This window comes from Trachurus trachurus (assembly GCF_905171665.1).
Source record: "Trachurus trachurus genome assembly, chromosome: 9".
Taxonomy (NCBI): Eukaryota; Metazoa; Chordata; class Actinopteri; order Carangiformes; family Carangidae; genus Trachurus; species Trachurus trachurus.
Genome location: NC_139895.1, coordinates 17,225,294 through 17,248,360, shown reverse-complemented (window position 1 = coordinate 17,248,360; position 23,067 = coordinate 17,225,294). Strand labels below are relative to the sequence as shown.

At 41.2% G+C, this 23,067-nt stretch overlaps 1 protein-coding gene across 1 annotated transcript in view; it reads right to left on the bottom strand.

Annotated features, from left to right (window-relative positions):
• The window catches only part of sh2b3 (SH2B adaptor protein 3), a 51,169-nt gene that overhangs the window by 2,441 nt on the left and 25,661 nt on the right, over window positions 1–23,067 (bottom strand). The window contains exons 3-6 of the mRNA XM_083979567.1: window positions 8,368–8,469; window positions 5,308–5,396; window positions 768–859; window positions 23–234 (exon numbers count right to left, since the gene is read on the bottom strand). Coding sequence (XP_083835693.1) covers window positions 23–234; window positions 768–859; window positions 5,308–5,396; window positions 8,368–8,469 — 495 coding nt within the window. The remainder of the gene's footprint in view (window positions 1–22; window positions 235–767; window positions 860–5,307; window positions 5,397–8,367; window positions 8,470–23,067) is intronic.

Sequence of the window (23,067 nt, the reverse complement as noted above, 5' to 3'; positions counted from 1 at the left end):
TAGAAAAATGTTGTGGACGTACCTTTGCTTTTCCCTGGTAGTTAAAGGTGAGGACGTAGTCTCCCCTGCGCGTCTCGCTCTGTCGGACCAGAAACACTCCGTGTCCCTCCGGTCCAGAGCTCTGGACCAGGTGGGCTGCTTTGACGCGGGAGATGGGCCCGTGGAACCAGGGATAGGAGAAGAGGAAGTGATCCATCTTCATACCCTGCTCTGGCAGGGAGTGGGTGACGTGGCCTGGAGAGACGGTCAGAGCAACAACACGGTTTGACTCTTCAAGCTCATCAGGCTGAATAAATACCTTTAGAAAAATAACCAATTGTACCGAGTATCACGTAAATAGGCCTCTGTTCACCGACTCATTCACCAGATACGACCATTGATTGTTTGGTTAAGATAAAATCATAAAAAAGGTGGGTGACACGCACATCCCAAAAAACGTATAATAGGGTGCTGGATATAAAAACACTATAAGCAAAAAACTAACGTAAAGATCCGCACACCGCATTTAAAATATCTATTAAACAGTGTGTAACTTTTCGAGCCTAGTGGCTCTTCCTCAGAGCGGAAATGGGAGCTCAATGGGGTGCGGATCTTTTCATTAGTTTTTAAATATAAAATCATATTCACCAATTTCATTGCTGAGCACAACAGAGGAGACGTGACAGTGACAGTGCAGCTGTCAGTCATCATCTCTGGACACCAGCACATCAATCGTACACCTGAGAGCTCACGTTCCCTCATCACCCCTCACACATCTCAGCACTCACTTTGACTTGCTGATGCGGAGCTTCCTCTGCGATTGGCTGGAACAGAGCTGTCAGCTGGGGAGGGGAGGGGCTCCAGATCCACACTGCTTGACCTGGAGGACAACAACAACAACAGGCTCAGATTACACACACACACACACACACACACACACACACACTGCATCATGCATGTTATTCTCATTGTGGGCCACCTGAGGAATAAAATAGGTCAATTTCATCTTTTATTATTTCACTTCATTGTAAATCATTTCTCCCATTTGGGGTCCACCATCTGTCTTTATGAAAAGGCCTCGGCTCGGCTCAGTGCTGGAGGATCACGTCCTCTTCCTGCTGTGGAGCTCAAACACTGTTTAAGTTGCTGAAAAATGCTGAGTTTGCAGAATCCTTATTCAATTCGCAACAGAAATTACAACCGTGTCTTAAAGCAGAAGTAAGCGGAATATTTGTGTCAATATAAGTCTTAAATAGTTATATCTTCCAACAGGAATCACTTATATAGAGTGCTTGGTCTGAAACACGGGTCTGTCAGTCACTCTGCTCTGCTGTAAACCGAGGAGAAAACTTTCCTTGTATCCTACAACCTTTATCCAATGAGGAGAGAGAACGGCATGAAGGGGCGGTCCTCTCTGTGTGTGCAGCCAAGGGATGCGCGTGAATGTGGTGACGTAGGGACGAGGGCGGGGACTGCTAACTCCATCGGCTGACAAGAAGTTAACCAAAACGACCGGATCGCTTACTTCTGCTTTAATAACAAGTTATTGATGCACTTAATCTCCTATTAGCATTTTATTGTTGCAACTGGTGAAGGTGAGGTTTTTTTAATTATTATGGTTTAATCTGCTGATTTACTTTCAATTTAATGATTGTGTGTCTTGTAAAAAGAAAAGAGAGAATTGTAATTTGTACTGAACTGCTTGTATTACTCATGTCGTGGGGATAATTATGTTTCCACACTCAGATTGTCTCCAAATCCCTGTAATATAAATGATTAAATTCTAGAGACGACTTGGTTTAAGGTTTCAAGTTTAGGTTACAGTTATGATTAAGGCAAGACTCCAGGAAATCAATGTAACCCAATATAATGTTTTTTTATATTTTGAAGCCATAGTTGTGATCACATGTTGCCTCTTTTCAGGACATTTGGGCTGATTCTCATTTCTCACAACTGTGGAGTCTGTTGGAAGGTTAACTCTTGGTTTTAAAGTTCAGGTTTGGTTTAGGTTTAGTTTAAAGTTAGGGGTTAGGGAATGCATTCTGTAAACTGGTATCCTCACAACTATAGAAAGTCCTGTGTTGACTTTCTATGTGTGTGTGTGTGTATGTGTGTGTGTGTCAGAGGAACCAGCAGGCTGAAGAAACACAAAGACACAGAGCGCAGACAGGAAGTGAGTCCAGTTCACCAGTTCAGATGTGAGCCAAGACTTTGCTGTTTTTGTGTTTTACTGCTCACACACACACAGACACACACACAGACCCACACACACACACATAAAACCCACACATGGATGTGTGCACAGAGACACTGGCTACAGACAGTGCATGTGTGTACATACACAGATGAGAAAAGGAAGGTTAAACAGGCGAGCTGGAGCAAATCCTGCTGAAATGCTGACTTGAGTTTGTGGTGCGCTGAATAACAGGAAGACAAGACTCCTTTCTCCTTTGTGTGTGTGTGTGTGTATGTGTTTCTGTTCTTCTGTCTTTGTGAGAATCGTTTCACGTTTTACTCCAACACAGTGAGGGACATTTCAGCCAGTCAGCAGTGCTGCATGGATTAGAGGTAAGGGGCGCAGTCAGTGTGCTTGAAACAAACTACACCTACCACATCCAACCACATCTGAGGGGAAAAGCGTTTGTACCCGTTCCAAATGGCAAAGAGCCGACCACCATAGCATCGTCCTGGCTGCATTGTGTTGCCTCCCTGATCTCTCTTTTGCGGCTTTCTGTAGTCTCAGCGTGATGAATCATACACATGGAGAATAATGGCGCACGCTTTCAGACAATGGGCCTTTTTTTTTTTTTTTTTTCCCCCTCTCCTCAGCAGACATTTGGACTTGTCGTGGCAGGAAAAGCACAGGTGTTTCTAATAACACCAGCAGCGGCGGCGGCTCCGTTCCATTCAAGTGTCAAGAGCGAGCCGTGACCGCCGTGTGTCGGTGAGCCGGCGCGAACAATAGCTGCACCCTGACACTGAAGCAATCGTTATTCATTTTTTACTATTGATTACATCTGTCCTTTTCCAGCCGTGACATGTTGAAGTGTTTTCTGTGGAGAAGAGCTTCTCGTCTTTTCCTCACCGTGTTCACTCCGCTGCACAGCCAGAATGGACGTTAGATATTTGAGGAGTAAAAAGACACAGTAAAAGAGTAGAAACATGTTTATAAAATGCATTTGCATGAGGAGGTGGTGATTTTAGGCCCATGCGTTTTTTCACATGGGGCTAAAATGACTCTGACCAGGCTTTAACTGATCTGACAAGCTCTTGGTTTGACGCGTCCCGAGGCGTTTAGAGGATGTATGTATGACATACGGCAGGACACCGTGGTGCTAACGGTAAAACAGGCAAAGGATGCCTCCAAATAAATACAGAACAAACAACAGACATGCATAGACAAGTTTTTTTTTCATCTGTAAAACATCCCGTTCAGTTCCTAAAAGGTAGATCTAAGGTTTGTATCAAGAGTATTTGCTAATGTCCATATTAAATAATGATATCATGTATCAGATTCCATGCTGATACTGGTAGGCTACATGAACGCACAGTGATAGTAAAAATAGCAGCATATGTACTTTAATGAATTTAGCTGCACATGTAACGATGTGTCACACACGCTTTGTGGTATCTGAATTCAACAGTGAACTCACTTGCCTCGATGAATGTGTTCACTGTGCTGCTGTGATACATGTGTGTGCATGTTTGTGTGTATGATGCATGCGTGTGTGTGTGTGTGTGTGTGTGTCTGAGTATTCTAGACATCTGCAGAAATGAGAAAGGTCCTGAGATTCTCCTGAGTCTCAGACCTCCCACACACTTCCTTTCTCACTCACACACACACACACACACACACACACACACACACACACACACACACACACACACACACACACACACACACACACACAGAGACAGAACAGTATCACTCCATTTGTATTACAGTATTGAGTATTCCTGTGAGTATTACTTACAATATGTTGAGTTTGTCTTTAACAAACCAAACCCATTTCTAAGCTCCAACTTCTGTCATAACTTCACAGCCGTCAGTCGTCCGAGTTGAGCCAGAATGATATTTTACCAACTCTGTTACGTACTTAGTATTTCTCATGCTGATCTACCAAAATGTTGTAAAAGGTGAGCACTGCCATCACTTAATTGATTTTGTATTTTTTGTTTTTTTGTTTTTTTTTATCCAACCATATCGATAGTAGGGAGGCGAGAGGAAATGAAGGGAGAGGCTATGACATGCAACGAACATCTCCAGATAAGGTCAAACCAGGGATGTTGTGATATAAACAGTATGCCGACTACACTGTGAGATATGGAAATAATTTGTAAAAATGTTCTTATCTCATGTCCCTAGAGGGCCCTATTGTATAATGTGAATCTGTTTTGTACAATATTGCCATATTCATTCTATATGTTTACAGCTGTGTGAGCTGTTTCATATTTGTTTTCGTATTAAAGGAGCTGCCTGACCATCTGTTTGTAATTCATACATACTGTACGTGGTGTCCTGTGATTGGTGGGTTTTTCTCATATGTGAGGTGCTGTTTTTGCCTGATGAGGGTGCGAGGACTAAAATGTCGTCTTAATACCATGTCCATGTGATCGTCTTTAGCTTTCCTTTCAAGTTTTATTTTAAAAGTTAAATACACATGAACATTCGGGCCAATTTTAAAACCACATTTATTCCTGAGCCCTGACAGAGCAGTGTACACACAGAATAGGTCAGTGCCTCTCAAAGGCTGAGGGGTAAATATTACGTTGACTGATGAGTTTGATGAATGATTATTTCCAGGGATATTCCAAATATAACAAGAGTCAAACCTGCTGCAGTCTGTAGAGCTTTAAAGTAAACGAATGCATGAGCTCAGGAGAAAAACAAGCACGGGCTCTCTCTCTCTCTCACACACACACACACAGACAAATGTTTGTTCATATATACACATACACTGCAAAATATTCTCACTTGCATTTGCAAACACATACCTCAGCACGGGTAAACATCCAGCACACCCACAAACACTAAAAACAGCCAAAGTCCAAGTGTTAAACATTTCCACTCAGAATCACATGGAAAAAAGCTGCGTACGGAGACATGGACGAGGGACGAGAGAGGACGACGCAAACTACTGTTACATCCCCTCACTCTCTGACCAAAACATGTTGCGAGTTTAGAGGAAAAAAACCTCTGTTTAGTGGAAACTATAACAGCTCATAGACATCACAAACACAACGAGAGGCCGAGAAGAAACACAAATCGAAAAATTTGTGTTGGTAAAAATAAAATAAAAAAATAGGAAGGAAACGTGTGTTTCTCACCTGTTGCTGATACACTCTTTTAGCTCTGTGGTCCAGGAGCTGACCTGCTGGTCGTTGTCGGTCTCAAATATCAGACTACCTCGATTAACCTGCAGAGAAAAGGACACATTCAAACACAACATTCAAACACAACATGCATACACATTGTATAGACACTGAACTGCTTTCTTTTAATCATAATGAAAGAAAAAAAAACCCTAAGAAACACAAATCCATCCTGCTCACTTTTTTCCCCTGCTGCATATTCTACAGAGCCAGGGGTCTCATTTATAACCGTTGCGTACGCACAAAACGGGGCTGAAAGTGGCGTACGTGACTTTTTACGCCAAGGTTGTGATCTACAAAAAACAAACTTGACGGGAGAATGTGCGCAGCTCTAAGCAAACTCTGACCCATGCGTACGCATGGTTTGGAGGAAAAGGGGAATTGGCGACACAGACGGTGTGGTGGTGAACTGAAGTCAGACTTCAGTTTTATTATCGGCCGTCACACATTTAATTTCAACCCGTATGCGTAAGATCCATGTTGCCACGGTGATTTAATTCAACAGCGCCCTTATTTTGCATCGGACTGGTGTTTCAGAAACATCTTCTTTGAATCTAACTTAAAATTCAAAATCAAAATTCCCTCTCTATATTTAATCACCACCGTCTCTCCGTCATATTGTCCACTCCCAGAGCGCAGGAGGAGGAGAGGACGGCGCGGCTGCATGGGATAAATACATGGTGTAAATAACTATATGTTCCTATGATACTGTGAACATATGATCGAGAATCAATTAAATCTCAAACCCTGGGGGAAAAAATCCAGTAATCGTTCCCATAATTGTTACATTCTGTTTTCTTGTTATCAAGAGAAGTGTCATGTTTGATCATTCCTCAGAATGTAACTGATTCTGCTAATTATTCTAAGTTTTATCGATCAGTCTAATTACTGTAAATGTATGAATACAGCGGTGAGCCCCGTGCGTAATGCTGCACCACGGCACCGCTGGAGGAGAAAGGAGGGAGAGGGAGACCATGATGAAATGGTTAATAACTTGTTTCAGATTAAAACTGTTGTCATTGTTGTAACTATGTGCCGAACCGGGTCCAGCATGTGAGAGGCAGCGCACCAAAACAACACCGCGTGCGCTCTGAGCCGCTGACGCCGTTAACAGCTGCAGCAACACGTCACGTCGCCACTTTCACACCTGCAGCTGATTCACAACACAGACAGAACAACAGCACATCAGGCTCATTGACATGCAGATCACATTCATGTGGTGGTTTGCATTGACCATCTACGGTTAAAACAGGGCGTGTACAGGGCGGGACGTGAAGCGGATTCAGCTGCGCACAATTGTAGGAACTCTGTGATTTATAAAGGGAAGTTTGCTTGCAAGTGTGCGTACGCAGGGTTTTATAAGTCTGAATATTTACTGGCGCACGCAAAACCTGGCTTTTGGGCGTACGTACACTTTTAGTAACGATCCCACGCACAGTTTTATAAATGAGACCCCAGGTGATTACAACATTTACATAAAAGCTGTAGAATCAGTGAAACTATTATCATTATTGCACTGTCTATTTTTTTTGTGGTCTACATTATTTTTTAAATTATTATGTTTGTTTCCTCCTATTTGGGACCTTGGGACTCTCATCAGGGTGAGTTTGTAATAATATGTGTCAGTTATAGGTTTTTTTCTGAACATTTAGTGGGTGGGAGGGAGGAAGTTTATGTGGAAGGGATCCTTATGTTTTTAAAGCACTCTCATAAGAAATAGATAAACTGAAAGTGAATGATATAAGAGTTGTTGCTTTCTCAAAATCACAGCAGAACCAGAGGGACTGCATAATGTACCGAAAGTATGATAATAAAGCGATCACATATTGTAGACATTTGAAATTCACTAAATAAACGGCAAGAGTTAAAAATGCAGCACAACACTGCAACGTTGACTCTTTTCCACAGTCCATAAATGACTTTACCCTGCTGTCCATCTGTATGCTTGGAAAGCACATGGCAGGGGGCTGTGCTGATGACACATGAAACACAATCCAGGAAGTCTTGTTTGAGTAACCCGTCTGTTATTTGGAGGGTTTATCAGATGCCAAAGCGAAGTGCAGCTGTTTGTGATAATATGACACAGGTTTTTACAACAGCGGAAACCTCACAGAGGCAATTATTTGGTCTTTTGTCATGACGATGGCGAGGTAAACAGTAGAAACACATTGTTCACCACACCAACTACACCTTCAACTAACACAGTGTTTATGTGATCGTGCGCGCAAAAGTTTTAGGCGCTGCCGAGATGCTGAGATTCACATCCACCCGCACAGTTTTGCCAGCGAGGCCAGATGTCTTGCAACAGACGGTCTGGCCTCCCCACGCCCCTGATCTCCACATCGTCCAGTCAGTGTGGGATTGGTTAGTTAGTCACTGAGAAGCTGACCTGCCCACAGACATCCGCCTGAACAGAAACCTTGTAAGTAGCTGCACTGTTAGATTGTCATGTGGCTATGAGGGGATGGGAAGAAAAAAAACAAACATGTTTTACCAGTGTTCTTTTGTGTGGCGCACAATGCAATCGCTCAATGTCAAAGATAACTTCAGAACACAGTGCTTATTTCAGATCAGCGAGCATTTTTCTTTGTGCCAAAGTCAGACTACAACAATCTGTTTTGTTCTTTTCACTGATAATGAGCCAACATAATGTGACTATATATCATATTTAGTCAAATCACAACAAATGTTCTTGTGGGAGCTTCTGGCAAAGCTATTAAGAGGAGAGCGTCCCAGCTCAGAATCAGAATCAGTGCATTCACACATTATTTTGGTGAAACAATGATCATTAAAAACACGCTGAGCATGTTGATGAATGTGCTACAAGAAGGGGTTTCACTGGTTCATGTGGATGTTTTGATAACATTTTTCCAGTGTGTGACACTTGTGGGATCCATGCCTAAATCTTTGTTTGTCGGGTTGTATTGTCAGTGATCTGACGTACTGACTGTTTACTGATCTAAACACTGTGGATATGAACGGCACAGGGGGTTCACATACTAAACCTGTACACACCTTTAAAACAAATGTGTTTAAGTTGTCGGGCATCTCCAGTCGGTTGCAGCGACGCACTTCTTGGATATCACAGCACTGAGTTGTCAGCTTGGGACTGGAGGCCTAAAAGACACAACACAGACATGATGACTGTCAGACAAATCGTCCTTGCTGGGAAATGTTCAACAAAAACACAAACAGAAAGTAGAAATAAATGCCCTGTATACAGGGTTTGGGTTAGTTGACCAGTTTAACTACCTCAATCACACAACACCACAAGACAGAGTTTATCCTCATATACATCTGTGCAACATGGATGTTTCTTGTTTTACTGTTTCCTATGTCTAACCAATGGGAACCAGATGCTCCACAGGCCTGGAGAGCAGCGTCTCTTTGTGTCAGTGTGTGTGACACAGATGAGTCTGTGGACTAGGGGTTGGGGGTCACTGCACTGAAACCCCACAAATCTGGAGACATCCTTTTCAGGGTTCCTGCAGGAATTTGGATCATATCCAGAGATTTGTTTTCATATGACATCTCACAATGTCGGGGTCAGAGCATGTCAAGTCCAGATTTCATCAATTATTATGGTCTTGAAGGTCTTTTGTCTTTGAAGTATCCAGGAAACTACTTCTCTGGATTCTGGGGAGCAGCCAACAATTATTTTCACGACTCATTAAGATATTGACCATTTGGATTAATTGTTCTATGAAACGTTTAAAAAAAATGGTTTAAAATGTTCATCATATTCACAACGCTAAAGGAAATTGCAATGATGTAATTTTGTAAAAAGGAAAAGCAGAAAATCTATTCTATCAAATCTGTAATTTGATTATTTCGTTATTACTGAGGGGGAAAAAAAATACTTAACTTTTCTGTCAATCAAATCATCACTGAATTGACTAGTCCCCTTGGAGCTTTAAAACTCTTTGAGTGTATGGGTGTAAGAGTGTGAACTCTCTGCTGAGACTCCTTTAGTAAAAGAAGATTCAGTGAATTGCAGGAAGCAGAGCATGATGGGAGCTCCCATGGCCGAGCTCCAAGGCTGACCCCACCAGCACAAGCTGTGCATTTGAAGAATGTTAAATGAGATACGAGGGGCTTCCTGGTGGCTCTGTGGTCGTTTTCTACATATAGACGACTGACAAGACAAAGCAAACCTAAAACTCAGTTTCATGCACTAATAATACACACACTGAGGATAATAATGGAGATGTGTTCCACGTGTATAGCCACTATTTAAAGTAAACCTGAAGTCCGACTGGACAGAGGATGATGTGTGTGTGCACGCTGACAGACACATGCACTCAAACTAATCATACGTCACTAATATGACTATGCAGAGCCTCCAACCCACACGTACAGACGAGCGCTAACAGAGCCACAGGCATAAACAAAACACACACACACACGGATGGGTGGTTTTGTCAGCCATGTGTACAGGCCTGTGGCATGCTGGGTCAGAAGCCATCTCTGAAATGAAGCCTGTGCAACAGCTGATAAAAACACAGGGAGACAAGAAAGTCAGCAACTCTGACTGAGAGTTTAAACAGCAGCGTAAGAAGGGTGCTGCAAATAATTATTTACATTATTGACTTTTCACAATTTTCAAGAATTCCAGGTGACATTGAAACACATAAATACTTTCATATTTGAGAATCAAATCTTTAAACTTTCATCAGTCAACTACAGTACTTGCTTTTCAAGAACTATATACAATACGATCTTAGACCTGAAAACCTGTTGGGCTTTTTTGGCCACTTGGGGGCAGTGAAGATAACATTAATATCACTGCCCACTCCTATTAAGTTGACATATTGAACATACTAGCAAACAGCTTCTTATTTCAGTGAAAGAACAACATTACCATCGTCCTCCTTTATAAATATAGGATCTAAACACTATTATAGGCTCATTCTGACAATGAACCACAGTACATTTATACTATAGCAATATGAGGTGATAAATATTTTCATCCAGCCCAGGAGTCCCATAAAATTAATATATTTAGCAACTAAAATGTGAATCTTTCTCCAAAACAAACACAGCGGAGATGACGACCTGCTACAGCTGGATCAGCATCAAACCTGACTGGACAAACACATGCAAGGGAGCAGGACAAAAAAAAAAGTTGTTGGGGATAGCATGAGAGAGCAGAAGGAAACTGAGGAGACAGTGAAAAGACTTGGTGTTGTGTTGGGTTGGGTAGGAGAGAGAGAGAGAAGAAGGATGAAGAGCAGAAGAAAAAGCAGGGAGGAGAGATTCCAGGCCTTTGTGCACCGGATGAGTTTGAGTCTATGTGACAGTGAGTGAGCATGAGGAATGTCTATGTTAATCCTACACACATAAAAACAGACAGGAACACACACACATCAAAAGAACAGATTAACCCCCCCACCTGCCCAATTTCCTCAGTTTGCCAGTGTCGTGAATGGACCTCATCAGTCCACACGCTCTCTAGTTAACCACAGTGTCTAATTTTTTTTTGCATTATTTTTTTCAAAGCAGTGTGACGCACAGATGAGGGGGATATGACTCATTTCGTGAGATCTGAGTGAATGAGGAACTGACTGAAAGTGAACTCCTGCCAGATTGCTGTCACAGCTGAATTTTAGTCCAGGATGTTTCACAGAAATTTGTTTCTGCTTCTTCAAATTCTGGATAAAACTTTCAGGTTTTTTCTCATAACTGACCTGTGCAGAAAGATAAGAGCAAGAAAGATAAGAATCGATAAGTTCTGAGGAAAGGTGGAGACAGAAGACAGATGTGGTTACACACAGGAAAGACACATGCAGAGTTTAAAAAAAAGCAAAACAAAAAGACAGCTGTTCTTGCCACACCTCTACAACCCTAAACACCAAGACTGAACTGGACTAACTATATAGATATGTGACTTAACTAATAATGGACCTTTAACCTGCAGTTTAAGTTTGTGCAGTTCTAAGCAAACAACTTTATGTAGATTCTCGGTAAGTTACCTGCGATTTTCCTTCATTATCGTTCTAGTTTTACCACTACTACTGGTTGTCTTTTGATGTTGATCATTGTTTGAAATCTGCCCTATGTGCCACATTTCCATGTCTGATTTGAGACCGAGCCGCAGGCTGCACAGCGAAGCAGTCAGCGGTTCGACGGTCAGACAAAACTAATCATATCAAGTCGTGACCTTGGGATGTACTACAGTAGAACTAGCGTTTTCTGGAGTTTCTAAAATGTCGATTACAAACCAGAACTCTTCCATCATTCGGACAACACTCGCATCTAATTCACACCAGGAAAAAGTAGAACACAGTTATAAAGATAAAGGATGTGAGTTAAAGCCTCACCTTCAACAACACAGGATATGCATAAGCTAATTAGATGTGTTACACGGTGCATGTGTGAGCATGCGTGTGTGTGTGTGTGCACACAGCAGTGAGCATTCGAGCTCAGGATGACTCATTGAGAGGAATTTATAGTGAGAATGTGAATGAGTTTCTGAGTAAGAGCATCTTTGAGGAACCATATGTGTCTGTGGAGGAAAAAAAAGAAGAAAAAAAAACAGAGAGCAGATGTCTGACTGGTTGAGCAACAACATAACAGGCCTGATTTCTGTGAATCAACTTCATCAGGGGAGCGAGTTCAAGCTCACAGCACATTTCCTATTACAGCAAACTGCAGTCTGTAATGCTCCCTGAAGACACACACATACAGAGAGAGAGAGAGAGAACAGGCCTTTAACCTTATTCTTCCTTTATTTTGTAATCTGCAAATAACTCCTTCAAGAGTATTTCCTAAAACAACACCACTACCAAGAAATGTGGGAAAACTGTTGTGTGCATTCGTGAGCCACGTGAGTGTGTTCAGTGTCTGACACAAGGGCAGGGCAGTGGCAGGCAGTTGCAGGTACGTACAGCGACTTCAGAAACTATATGGGCCCCTTCCCTTTTGGCACTATTTATTGTGTTGTAGATGTAATTGTAAATGGACGGTTTATCCTTTTCTTTCTGCAGATCTTCTCAAGCTCTGTCGGATCGGGTTGGAACCACCTGAACTGCGGCCTTTAGGGCTCTCTGTCTTGATAGACAGTCAGAGATTTGTCCAGAAGCCACTCCAGCATCGTCCCGGTCGTTTGCTTCAGGTGAACCGTTGCCACAGCCTCAGGTTTCATGAGTTCTGGAGCACCTCTCTCTATTACTCTGTATCCTCCAGGTCCCTGCTGCTAGAAAGGAAACCCCATAGCACGGTGCTGGGATGGCCAGGTGATGAGCAGTGACTGGTGTTTGCCAAGATACTGATTTAGTAGTTTTGAGCTGATGTTTTTGTCTCAGGCGGTCGTCCTTCCCACAGGTTTCCCATCTCTGAAAAGGACTTGGGTTGTTGGTCACCTCCCCGACCGGGCCAAGTCCTCCAAGAGTCCTGGAGGTTTCACAACTATTGAGACGACTGTGGTTCTGGAAACACTCAAAGCTTTAGAAATAGTTTTATACCCTCACCCTGATCTGTGCCTCTGAACCATGTCATTACAGAGGTCGTTCCTTGTGCTCCATGGTTTGGGGTTTCTGTCCTGACATGCAGGGTGTGTGAGTCATGGGACCTTATATAAACACACAGGTGTGTGCATCTCAATTCAATTCTATAAGCAACATGGACGTTCTGGACACAATACAGTTTGAACATCCCCACACACAACCACGCTTTGTTTTGCCACGATAAAGAGCCTGTTTTTGATTTGTAACAAACATGCAAACATTTCTAAAAATACGTTTTCATTTTGTCGTTAGGGATTTCTGAGTATAGAGTAGACTGATTAGCAAAAACAGGCAAATGAACTAATTTACAACGACCTCCTGTGTAGTTCAGTGAGTTTTTGGAGCGGTGACCAGACCACATGCCCTAATCTTTTAGTATAGAGACGGCCAAAAACAATAGCTAGGTTAACATGTCCTGCATAACTACAGTATCACCTGGCACCAAGCTGTTCATAGGTCACACAGGTCCATGCACTAACAGAGTGAGCATAATGAGTCTGTAAATACACACCACTGAAACTCTACGGAAGTCTATGTCCAAGTCTGTGGGGTTACAACTCTACTGTTCCTCAGTCTGCAACTGCAAAAAAACTAAATTGCTTGCTCCTAGCGTCAGCGCATTAAAAATCATTCATTCAGGGCACGGTTTTAAAAATGTAATATCTCTTCTTAGAGACAAAAGCAAGGCTATCATGTCAAAATGTTGAAAATTATTATTGTTGCATCAAAGCCTCGAGGGGGAGGGGAAGCCCAGGAGAGCGAGCGAGTGGCGTTTTATCAGTCAAAAAAACAAACAAACTGCATATCAGCAGCGGAAGCAGGACAGGACATCACACTCTGGAGGGAAATGCAATTGACTGAAAAGATAAACTCAAGAAATAAGACTTTTTTTCTTCTTTTTCTTTTTTTTAAACCAACAACAACATATCAGTTAAGAGTGTATTTTACAACGTGTTCTTTTGGTTTCATGCCCGTCGGCCTGTTTCCATTAAATGATCTCAAGTGTTATCTACAGCAGTAACTTCATGTTATTGTGTGTTGATGGCCTATTTCCACACAGACATGACATGACGTACAAAAAACGTGCAATGTCCGTGTTAAACTGGTCAGATCCTGAAACTCCAGTTTACTTTAATGCCCCCTTTAAAAATAGCATCAAAAGGAAATAAATGAGATATCAGACTATATTGTGTGTTGTTTTATACACACTAAACCTCGGCCTGCCAAAACTTTTGGATCAGCACTAGATTTCAAAATAAAAGTTGTGTGGGTTTAAATTATTTGGCTGCATTGTGTGGAGTTTGTATTCAATATCTTGGGGGTGGGAAGAGGAATTGAGTTCATTAAAATATTACGTAACTGTTGAGTATTTGTTTTCCTATATAACAGTAAATCGAATATCTTGTATTGTTGGCTTAACAAAACTAATACTGTATGAGGACCTCATCTCTGATCCATTTTTCACTTTTTTGACAATAATAGTCTAAACAATTACGCAAAAATTCAAAAAGTAGACAATAGATCATCTCAAAATGCAAATAAGTCTAGGTTGTAGCCCTGTAATAGATATTTAAAAAAAACTAAACAAAAAAAGAAAACTCTTTGAAGCACAGTGACGATCAAACCATTCACTCTATGACTGTTTGAAATATCAACCAGTGGCGACCTGTCCTAGAAATATTATGACCCAGCTATGACTTCAGTTTTCACTCCTTGTTATTTTCAGGTTGAGTCAAACTTTCACTACTATGCTTTAAATCTTCACACACAGAGGCTGATGATATGAATGTGATGCAGATACGCAGCAGTGAGTGTAGCAGCTATCATCAAAAAGCAAATGTCACAGAGTATCGATACTTAATATCTGAATATTTGCCCCATCAACCAGCTCTGTGTCTATATCATGCATGTTTTTACCTTTCCAACTTCGCATGGCTTGTAATTTGGCATCATTGTTTATACTGTGGCATAACTAACTGGTGAACATGTGCTCTCAACTATAACTTCAGATTTGAAAGTTTTAATTATTGTTTGGCAGCACACACCATCTCCAATATGAGGATTTGCTACATTTCTCAGTTTCATATTATCATAAACCTAAATTCATTGAAGTCTGGATGGACTGTGATGGACATTTCATAATGTTTGACTAAGTTATCAATGGATTAATAATGATAATGAAAGTTGAATGAAAATGAGAGTTGCCAAAAACTGAATGAACAACATTAAAACTTATTGCACAACTACTTCACCTACTTTTATTCTAGTTTCGGCAGCTAAAAACTTTAAAGCTTTAACTAAGATTTTAATTTGCATTAAATAAACTGATAAAAAAAAAAATTAAAAGACATCATAGGACAAACTGACAGATGTTTGAGGCACTGATGTGGCCTGCAGTGGCTGCTTCACACAGGTTTACACGGCCAGCCGCAGGCATAAACAGTTGATGAAAGTAGCTCACAAACAACCAGGAGACATGGCGACAGATGCAACCATGCAACCTCTCACCCACACAGTCACAAACACATCTACAGTCTGAGCGAGCGCACACGCCCACACACACACACACACACACACGGGCGACGACACACAGGATGTTTGGAGTCCAAAATGATCTTCCCAGGGTCCCTTTCTCAAGGCCGTCGCCACGGCAACTGACTTGACACTCAACATTCCACTGTCCCTCCGAGGGTCGCCGCGGCCAACGTTGTCCGGGGTGTACGCATATGAGTGTGTGTGTGTGTGTGTGTGTGTGTGCTGTTGGCTTGACCTTAAGACTCTGCAGGGGTTACCAAACCGCTCTCTGGAGAGATTCTGGAAAGTGTAACATTATAAAAAAATAAAAAAAATATCCCACCGCTGGGACGCTTTGATTCATGATTTGAGGTGTGTTTTCATTCTACTCTGACCTCAATATTGATACAACCTTTTCCTGAATTATATACGACTTGAAAAAGTCCAAATCCCATAAATCTATCTGCACCATAGCATCTTTAGGATCCTCATATCCCTGCGACAGCTGGTGGTGACACACAAATGGTTCACACTTGTGGCCATTTTCCTCAAAAGTCCAACTATTATAGACTTCATGTTCCCTTACACATCTGCCATGTCTGTAGGTTTGTAGCTTTGGTTAAGTATCTCTGTCTAATATATAATAAGGATTATGTAATGAGGCATTTAGTAATAATTTATTTTGAATAACAAGTAATAAAAGCAGCCCGTATCGTATCATGGCCTCTTCAGGCAGGAGACCTTGACCTCGAACAAAATAACAGACACATCTGCTACTGATGTGTCTGATGCATTTCTTTTCTTCCTTGACTCACACTTTGAGGTGCACGATTCAAAAATCACAACCCGACTCTTTGCCTTCCAGAGCGCTACAGTGGGTTTCGGCTCATTGTTTAGCTGTCTGCACTGTACACTCACTGTTTCAGTCTCGTAGCAAAGTTTCGCCAAAGCCTTACAAAGCAGATTTGTGTCTGTGCCGTGGAGCTCAATTGTTGTTACAAAAATATTAAACATTTCAATAAACTCGGCTGGTCAAGTTTTCCATTCATATTCAGCAAATTTTAACCCATTTTCCAGAAATTTGGCAAAGAATATGTAAATCAAAGTGTCTGCTGGAGCCAGTTTGCCATATTTGGATTCTGCAAATAGAGCATTACAGTCAGTGGCAAGGGCATGAACCAGTTGCTGAGTGTGTTTGGGATATGAAACACCAAGTCTCAGTCTTCATGGGTTCAAAAACAAAAATATGGCATGTGAAAACTTGATGGAAACATCACTCCACACAGATCTGATCCGATCTCCTCTGCCGTCATTTTTTGTCCCTGCAATTACAAAGAAACCATGTTTCATGTAGTCTTTGTTTATTCTTTTAAGATGTTTCCATTGCACTTTGTTGCATTTTGTATTTCACAAACACATCAACGTCAGCTGAGGAAGAAAAGCCTCAACGCTGGATAAACAATACTTAATCCAAGTTGACTGACATTTGTTAAAAACACAATGCCCTAAAAAATGTAAAATAATATATGTGATCCATTTGTCTTCATTAAGGACAAATGCGCTTGTGCTGAGTGACACAGACACGATGGGGAAATCGGAAAGTATTAAATGACGGATTCACACCAACATCTTTAATGACAATTGCACTGATGGCTGCTTCGACGTGGGGGACGCTTTTAACCGGCTTGCGCTACTGGATGATTTTCATGCTCTGGCTGAGGTGAATGTGCTCTGGTTAGATCTTGGCTGTTGCACTCACATTTCCAGTATGTGTGCAAAGAAAAATGTGTTTCTTTTCTTCTTTAATGTGTTTATACAATAGCTACAGCTGCAGCTAACTCTATGGTGATCTTTTGCAGCTGGCATTGTTTCACTCCTCTACTCTGGTGCCAGACTCCGCCACCTGTTGCTCGTGTCTTCAGAAATAGACCCAGTGTGGCGAAACTTTTCTTCCCGTGTGCAGTGATGAATAAGATCTAAAACCCACAGGGGCGATCATTAGCTGTCACCATTGGAGAAAAAAAAGGATTGTCACACGCTGCTCAGAGATTGCTCAGTGGTAACGACTGCATCGCATACGAAAACTGTCATATTTATTGCTGTATTTTTACATATCAGACACTGCATCTCCTGCCACAGAACATGCAAACAAAAACTAAACAAAGAAATGAGAATATCATCTGTAGGCCTTATAATGCAGTAAGATCTGTGGTTTCATTTGGAAAGCAGATCCCAAAAACACGTAAAAGCCCTGCTGAGGGATGTTTTACAGATTCTCTCTGGCTTTCATTTTCAAATTATTTAAATTTTTGTTGGCTCATGACTACATGCACGGAGAGCAGCTGTGATCACATAACACTATAATAAATATCCATCATATATTCTCTTAGCCAAATAACTGTATAGTGACTGACTATGAATGGTTTTAAAGATTTGCTTTATGTATTTCACTGGTCATTAAGTGTTGTTCTATCAAACCAGCACTTTCACAATCAAATAAATGATCTTAAAACCACCCCTCCACTGAGAAAAAAAACTCTGACAGCCACTTGTGTGCGGGCTAATCTCTGCTACATGTACATAAGTGGAGTACAGGCAGCCAGGAGATCACTAGAGCTGATCGCATTCACAATCAGCTCTATCTGTGGCATCATGGAGGATGTGGGGAGACACATGCACGCACGCACACACTCACACACTGAGCACTAGTTGTGGGGTTACCAACACTGATAGAGATGAGTGTGTTCTTGGAAACATGTCAGAAGCTGTCAAGAGATGCAGCCTTCAGTAATGAATAAATGTGTCAGTTCATCGCGCTGCCGTCCTCGCATACTTCTCAGAAAGACTGATATATGAGCCAAATATGAAGAAGTTAAGACAGACAGCACACTCCAAATTCACAGAACTGTGAGTGCAGTTCCTCGTAAATGAATTAGTTGTGGTTTTGCACACAAGAAAAGACCAATTAGCAACCCTGACAGAGCAGCAAAGAGGAAGAGGAAGGGAAAACCAGTTTGTTAAAAACAAAACATTCAACATCTTTCTTGTGATGATAATGATGTAAATGTGACAATAAACTCGAAATGACAGAGAAGTTGAATTCAATTCATTTCTTTATCATTACACAGTGGTTACTTTTCTTCCAATGAGAAATGCTGTTTTTTTTTTATTATTTACATTATTTTGGTGTATGGTGTAAGCTGAGCATGGGAGCTACTTCAGAGGACAGTATGCATACTGGTAAAATTATGCATTATGTATGTGAGCATATGGACACTGCTCCAACAATCAGCTCATGCACGTCCAAAAAAACCCACAATTGTCCCACCTAACCCTTTTGACATCTCTCGCTTTGGATGTTTTTTTCCCAGAATTCGAGTTTTTCACCACTGAGGCTTCTGTCATCTTCAGTGAGATACAGCAGAAGGGGGGGGTGGCTTTTTACTTGTTGTGCTTTTAAAAATATTACATTTGTAAAAGTCTTTTTTCCAGAAAAATATGTATCAGTTACACAAGATAATCCACAGGCCTGACCATGAAGAGTTTTCATTGGATCTATTTTCTATCGCAAATGTGAACTGTTTTTATTGGGACCACTTTCTCCCAGAGAAATAGTCCCAATGAAAACTGACAGCGAGCTCTGAGAATTAACTTTACTAATCAGCACGTTGGTTTTGGAAAGACATATTTCTTTGGGAATTACATATCATTTTTCACATTTTAAACAACACTACATCACTGCTTTGTGGGTCTTAATTAAACCCCCCACATGACACATCGGTTGTCTGTCCTGGTCGCCCATGGAGAAAGGATGTCGACCATGTGGTCACAAGGTCCACGGTTTGAGCCGAGCTGGACGCTTCCTCACCACCCTCTCACTTCCTGTCACCACTACCATTTTCAAAGAAAAAGAGGCCCAGAAAACAGAAGGTGAAGTAGTAATTATGAGTAATAATAATGGTCAGCTGTTGTATATGAATAGCAAGATGTTGCCACGTCAGCTAGATATTGGCCCTCACTACTGAGTACTTTGCATTTTTTATCTCGATCTTTATGTTGAAATACGCTACCTCATCCATCCAAGATTAATATACCACTCACCAAGCGAGATAAATTATCTCAAGTGAGGTAAAACTTTGTGACGAGTGCAACATTTTACTTTGATGTATCACGGAAAAAGACCAAGGAAGCAGATCAGTTGATACTGAGAAACAGAAAATAGATCATGTGATTGTGTGTAGTGGTGAGTTAGGCATCGAACGTGCGAACACACACGCACTCGCCCCTGTCAACCAGAGTGCATATGAGTTTCCAAGTATTTTAATTGACTTTTCTGTCAGGTTTTTTTGGCTGAAATAACAATTATCTTGCAGAAATGTTTTGACACCTGCATGATATATTAATGTCCGTACAGAAATTGGTGTTGCATCATTTTGGAAATTTAGCACTTGTGTAGATAAACATTTGCTGAGCTCTTTCTAACACGGATGTCGGTATGCGGCTCTAAAGAACAACATTTGGACAAAAGTCACATTAACAGGAAATTGCTTGCATGTGTTTGTACATGTAAAGGATCGCACACATGTGCTGCTCATCCCCCATGTGTCAGACTTGGCATGTGTCGGTTATGGGTGTGTGTGTTGGTCAGTTAAGGGTGTGTGTTATGTGTCCAGTAACTCTGCACATGTGGAAAAGACTGGCAACTGTGTTCTTCCTCAACACATAAATCATGTGTTTTCTTCTCTACAATGTCCAAATCTTTTTGCGCTCCTTTCCCGTTTTGCCTCTTTCTCCTTTCATGTGATTTTTTTGTTGTTGTTGTTGCAACTCTTAAACTAACTCATTAAACACTGAACAGGAAAAATCCTGACCAATGTGGTATATTCAAGGAAAACTCCAAAATCTTATACTTAATGCCAAAATGATGATAAATATTTAAAATAAATCCTTTTTTTAAACTCTGACAATGTAAATAAGCATGAATTAATATCTGTATATCTATAGTCTAGATATGATGCCATTAAAGTTTAAAAATTGACTGTATTAGTAGAGATGACAGATGAAGGATTATCATAGGCAGCTATTTTCATTATTGATTAACAATTATAAAGCATGTCGGTCATTTTTATAAAGACATGTGATAATGTGACACTGTGCTCGAGGATGTCATGACGGCAGTCAGACCCTAATCCCAACATACACCAGACTTCAGAGAAATAGATTCACATTAATAAGAAATGATCTGCCCCCACATTTAAGAGCTTCTCCTCTCGCCTTCATCCCACCGACTCACCAAGTTTGGTGCAAATCTATTCAGGAGTTCTAGCTGCAGACTTAATCTGCTGTGATTTTCAGGGAAACTATAATAACCGAGTTCTGACACAGGGACATGCCCACAAATTGGGAAAGAAAAACTTTCTCTTGCCCTTCCTTTTCCTTTCCCATCTGCCCTGTGCCACACCATTGTCTCTGAATAAACCTTACGGTGCAGATTTGCCCCGTATGACTACAGTTCCTGGTACCACTGAGCCAGAACCAGGTTTATATAGGGAAGGAGATCACACCATGATAACATTTTCCACACAAGACTTGAAGCCAAGTGGGACTTGCTAGGGCCAGAGAAAACTCTAAATGTTTATAACACAGGATCAAAAGGCACAGTTTGCTCAGTGAGAAGCTAGAGCCCAATTGACAAATCATCTCCGCTGGCAACAGGATTAAAAAAAAATGAGTCACTGATTTTTTTGAGGGGAAACTGAGAGGCACAGATAATGAATAAATGCTAGCTGTGTTTGGCCCTGTAATGGAAACCAGGCTAAAGACTTGCCCAGAGAGAATCGGAGGAGGGGGCTCAGCAGGGTTGGAGATGTGACCCAGAATTACAGCTGAGCAGAAGAGAGGAGAGAAGAGCGGAGTGAAGAGGAGAGGCTAAAGTGGAGAAATGTACACACTGCTGCAGGGTTTCTGCAGGCCTCGACAAATCAAAGTTAAGACATTTTTAATACCACATAGAATAAAATCTAATACCTTTACCACAGTCATACTCCTAAAAGTTTGATAGAAAAACCAGTAGGGACACCAAGGCCTGCAAATATTTATCAAAAAAGTACATTAAGACTGCAAGCAGGAATTATGAGTTGTGAGTCTTAGAGCTTCAGTGTTGATCAACTAATCATTGCAGCTGTAAAGTACACAAATCCATCAACGTCTGTATCACATAATTCAGAGAAATGGAATTAATCAATTGATCTGGAGCTTGATAAACAAACAGCAGAAAACTGATGAAAAGATTAACCGATGGAAATTAACCTATTTAGGTTTTAAGACGGCAACTTGCGCCATTGTAAGTTATTGAGCTTATAGCTACTTTGGCTGATGGTGCTGTCTGTGAACTGAACAGCAGCAAAGCAGCCTGCATAAAAAACACATGCAAAGACAATTTTACCAATAACATCACTGCCTAAAAAGGAGCAAGAGGAAATATCTAAGACCATTTTGAAGCAAACCTGAGACTTTTCTTTTGTGGAAACTGAACTCAGTTCATTCAAAGAATTGAAACCTGCCAAGACGTTTAATCCGGTCACTGGCAATAGTCAAAAAGTCAATCTTTACAGTTTATTGCTGCTGACGACCATCTGTCTAGCAGTTTCCCCCCAATATAAAGCCTCAGACATGATCTTTATGTCACAACGCTAATGTGGTTTATTCTTGTGGTTATCATGATGCAAAAAACTGCTATGTAAGTGTGCTGTATATGTGGCAACAGAGGAGCATGTGCAGGGAATTTATGTGTAAGGGATTAAAAAAAATAAAAAAACAATCTGGCAGCTATGATGAAATTTTAGAGCAGAGACAACCTGAAGCAAATGAAGACAACCACCATCTTAACCCTGACAAGTACATTATCATAAATAAAAGAAAATCTGCTTAGGGTCCCAGAAATGCTGAGACAAAGTTGCTTATTAGGTACCCCCAGCTAAAACTAATGTAGTCTAATACAACTGTGCTACATTAAAATCCAATCTCCATGGAAGTTACAATGTTCAGCTGTTTTTGAATTGTTTTAGAGACGTACTGCTGCACCTTTATGGTCATTGTGGAGGCTGTAAACAATGAGGAGGAGAACTTCACATTCTTTATCTCACTGCAATTATGCTTACTCAAACTATGACATAATGCTGCTTGGTAAAATAATAGCGTTTGCAGGTGTGTGTGTGTGGCTATGTACGTGTACGTGTGTCTGTGTGCGCGCAGACACTGATGAACGAGAACAACTGAGGCCAAGAGAAAACTGTTGGGTGAGGGTGTTGCACAGCTTTGCTTTGGGGGCTTTCCACATGCAACTCAGCAAGGTCATGTGCACTGGCACTGTGGTTGTAGGTCTACACACATACACACACACACACACACACACACACAAACACACACTCCAAAGAGGTTATGACAGTGGAAAGAAATGCACAAAGCACAAATTTGAAATGTTTGAACAAATAACTGTGAACCCCATTGAGAAACCATGCAATGATCTACATGTGTATTGATTAATGCAGACAGGAGACGCACACAAAGTCAGCGTGACATCTCCTTCTGCAGAAAAAGAACTAGAAAGAGGCAGAGCAAGAAGAGATCTGACAAACATCTTGACCACATGACTCTAACCACTCCACTTCCTTTAGATGTTTCTCTTGATTTTTGT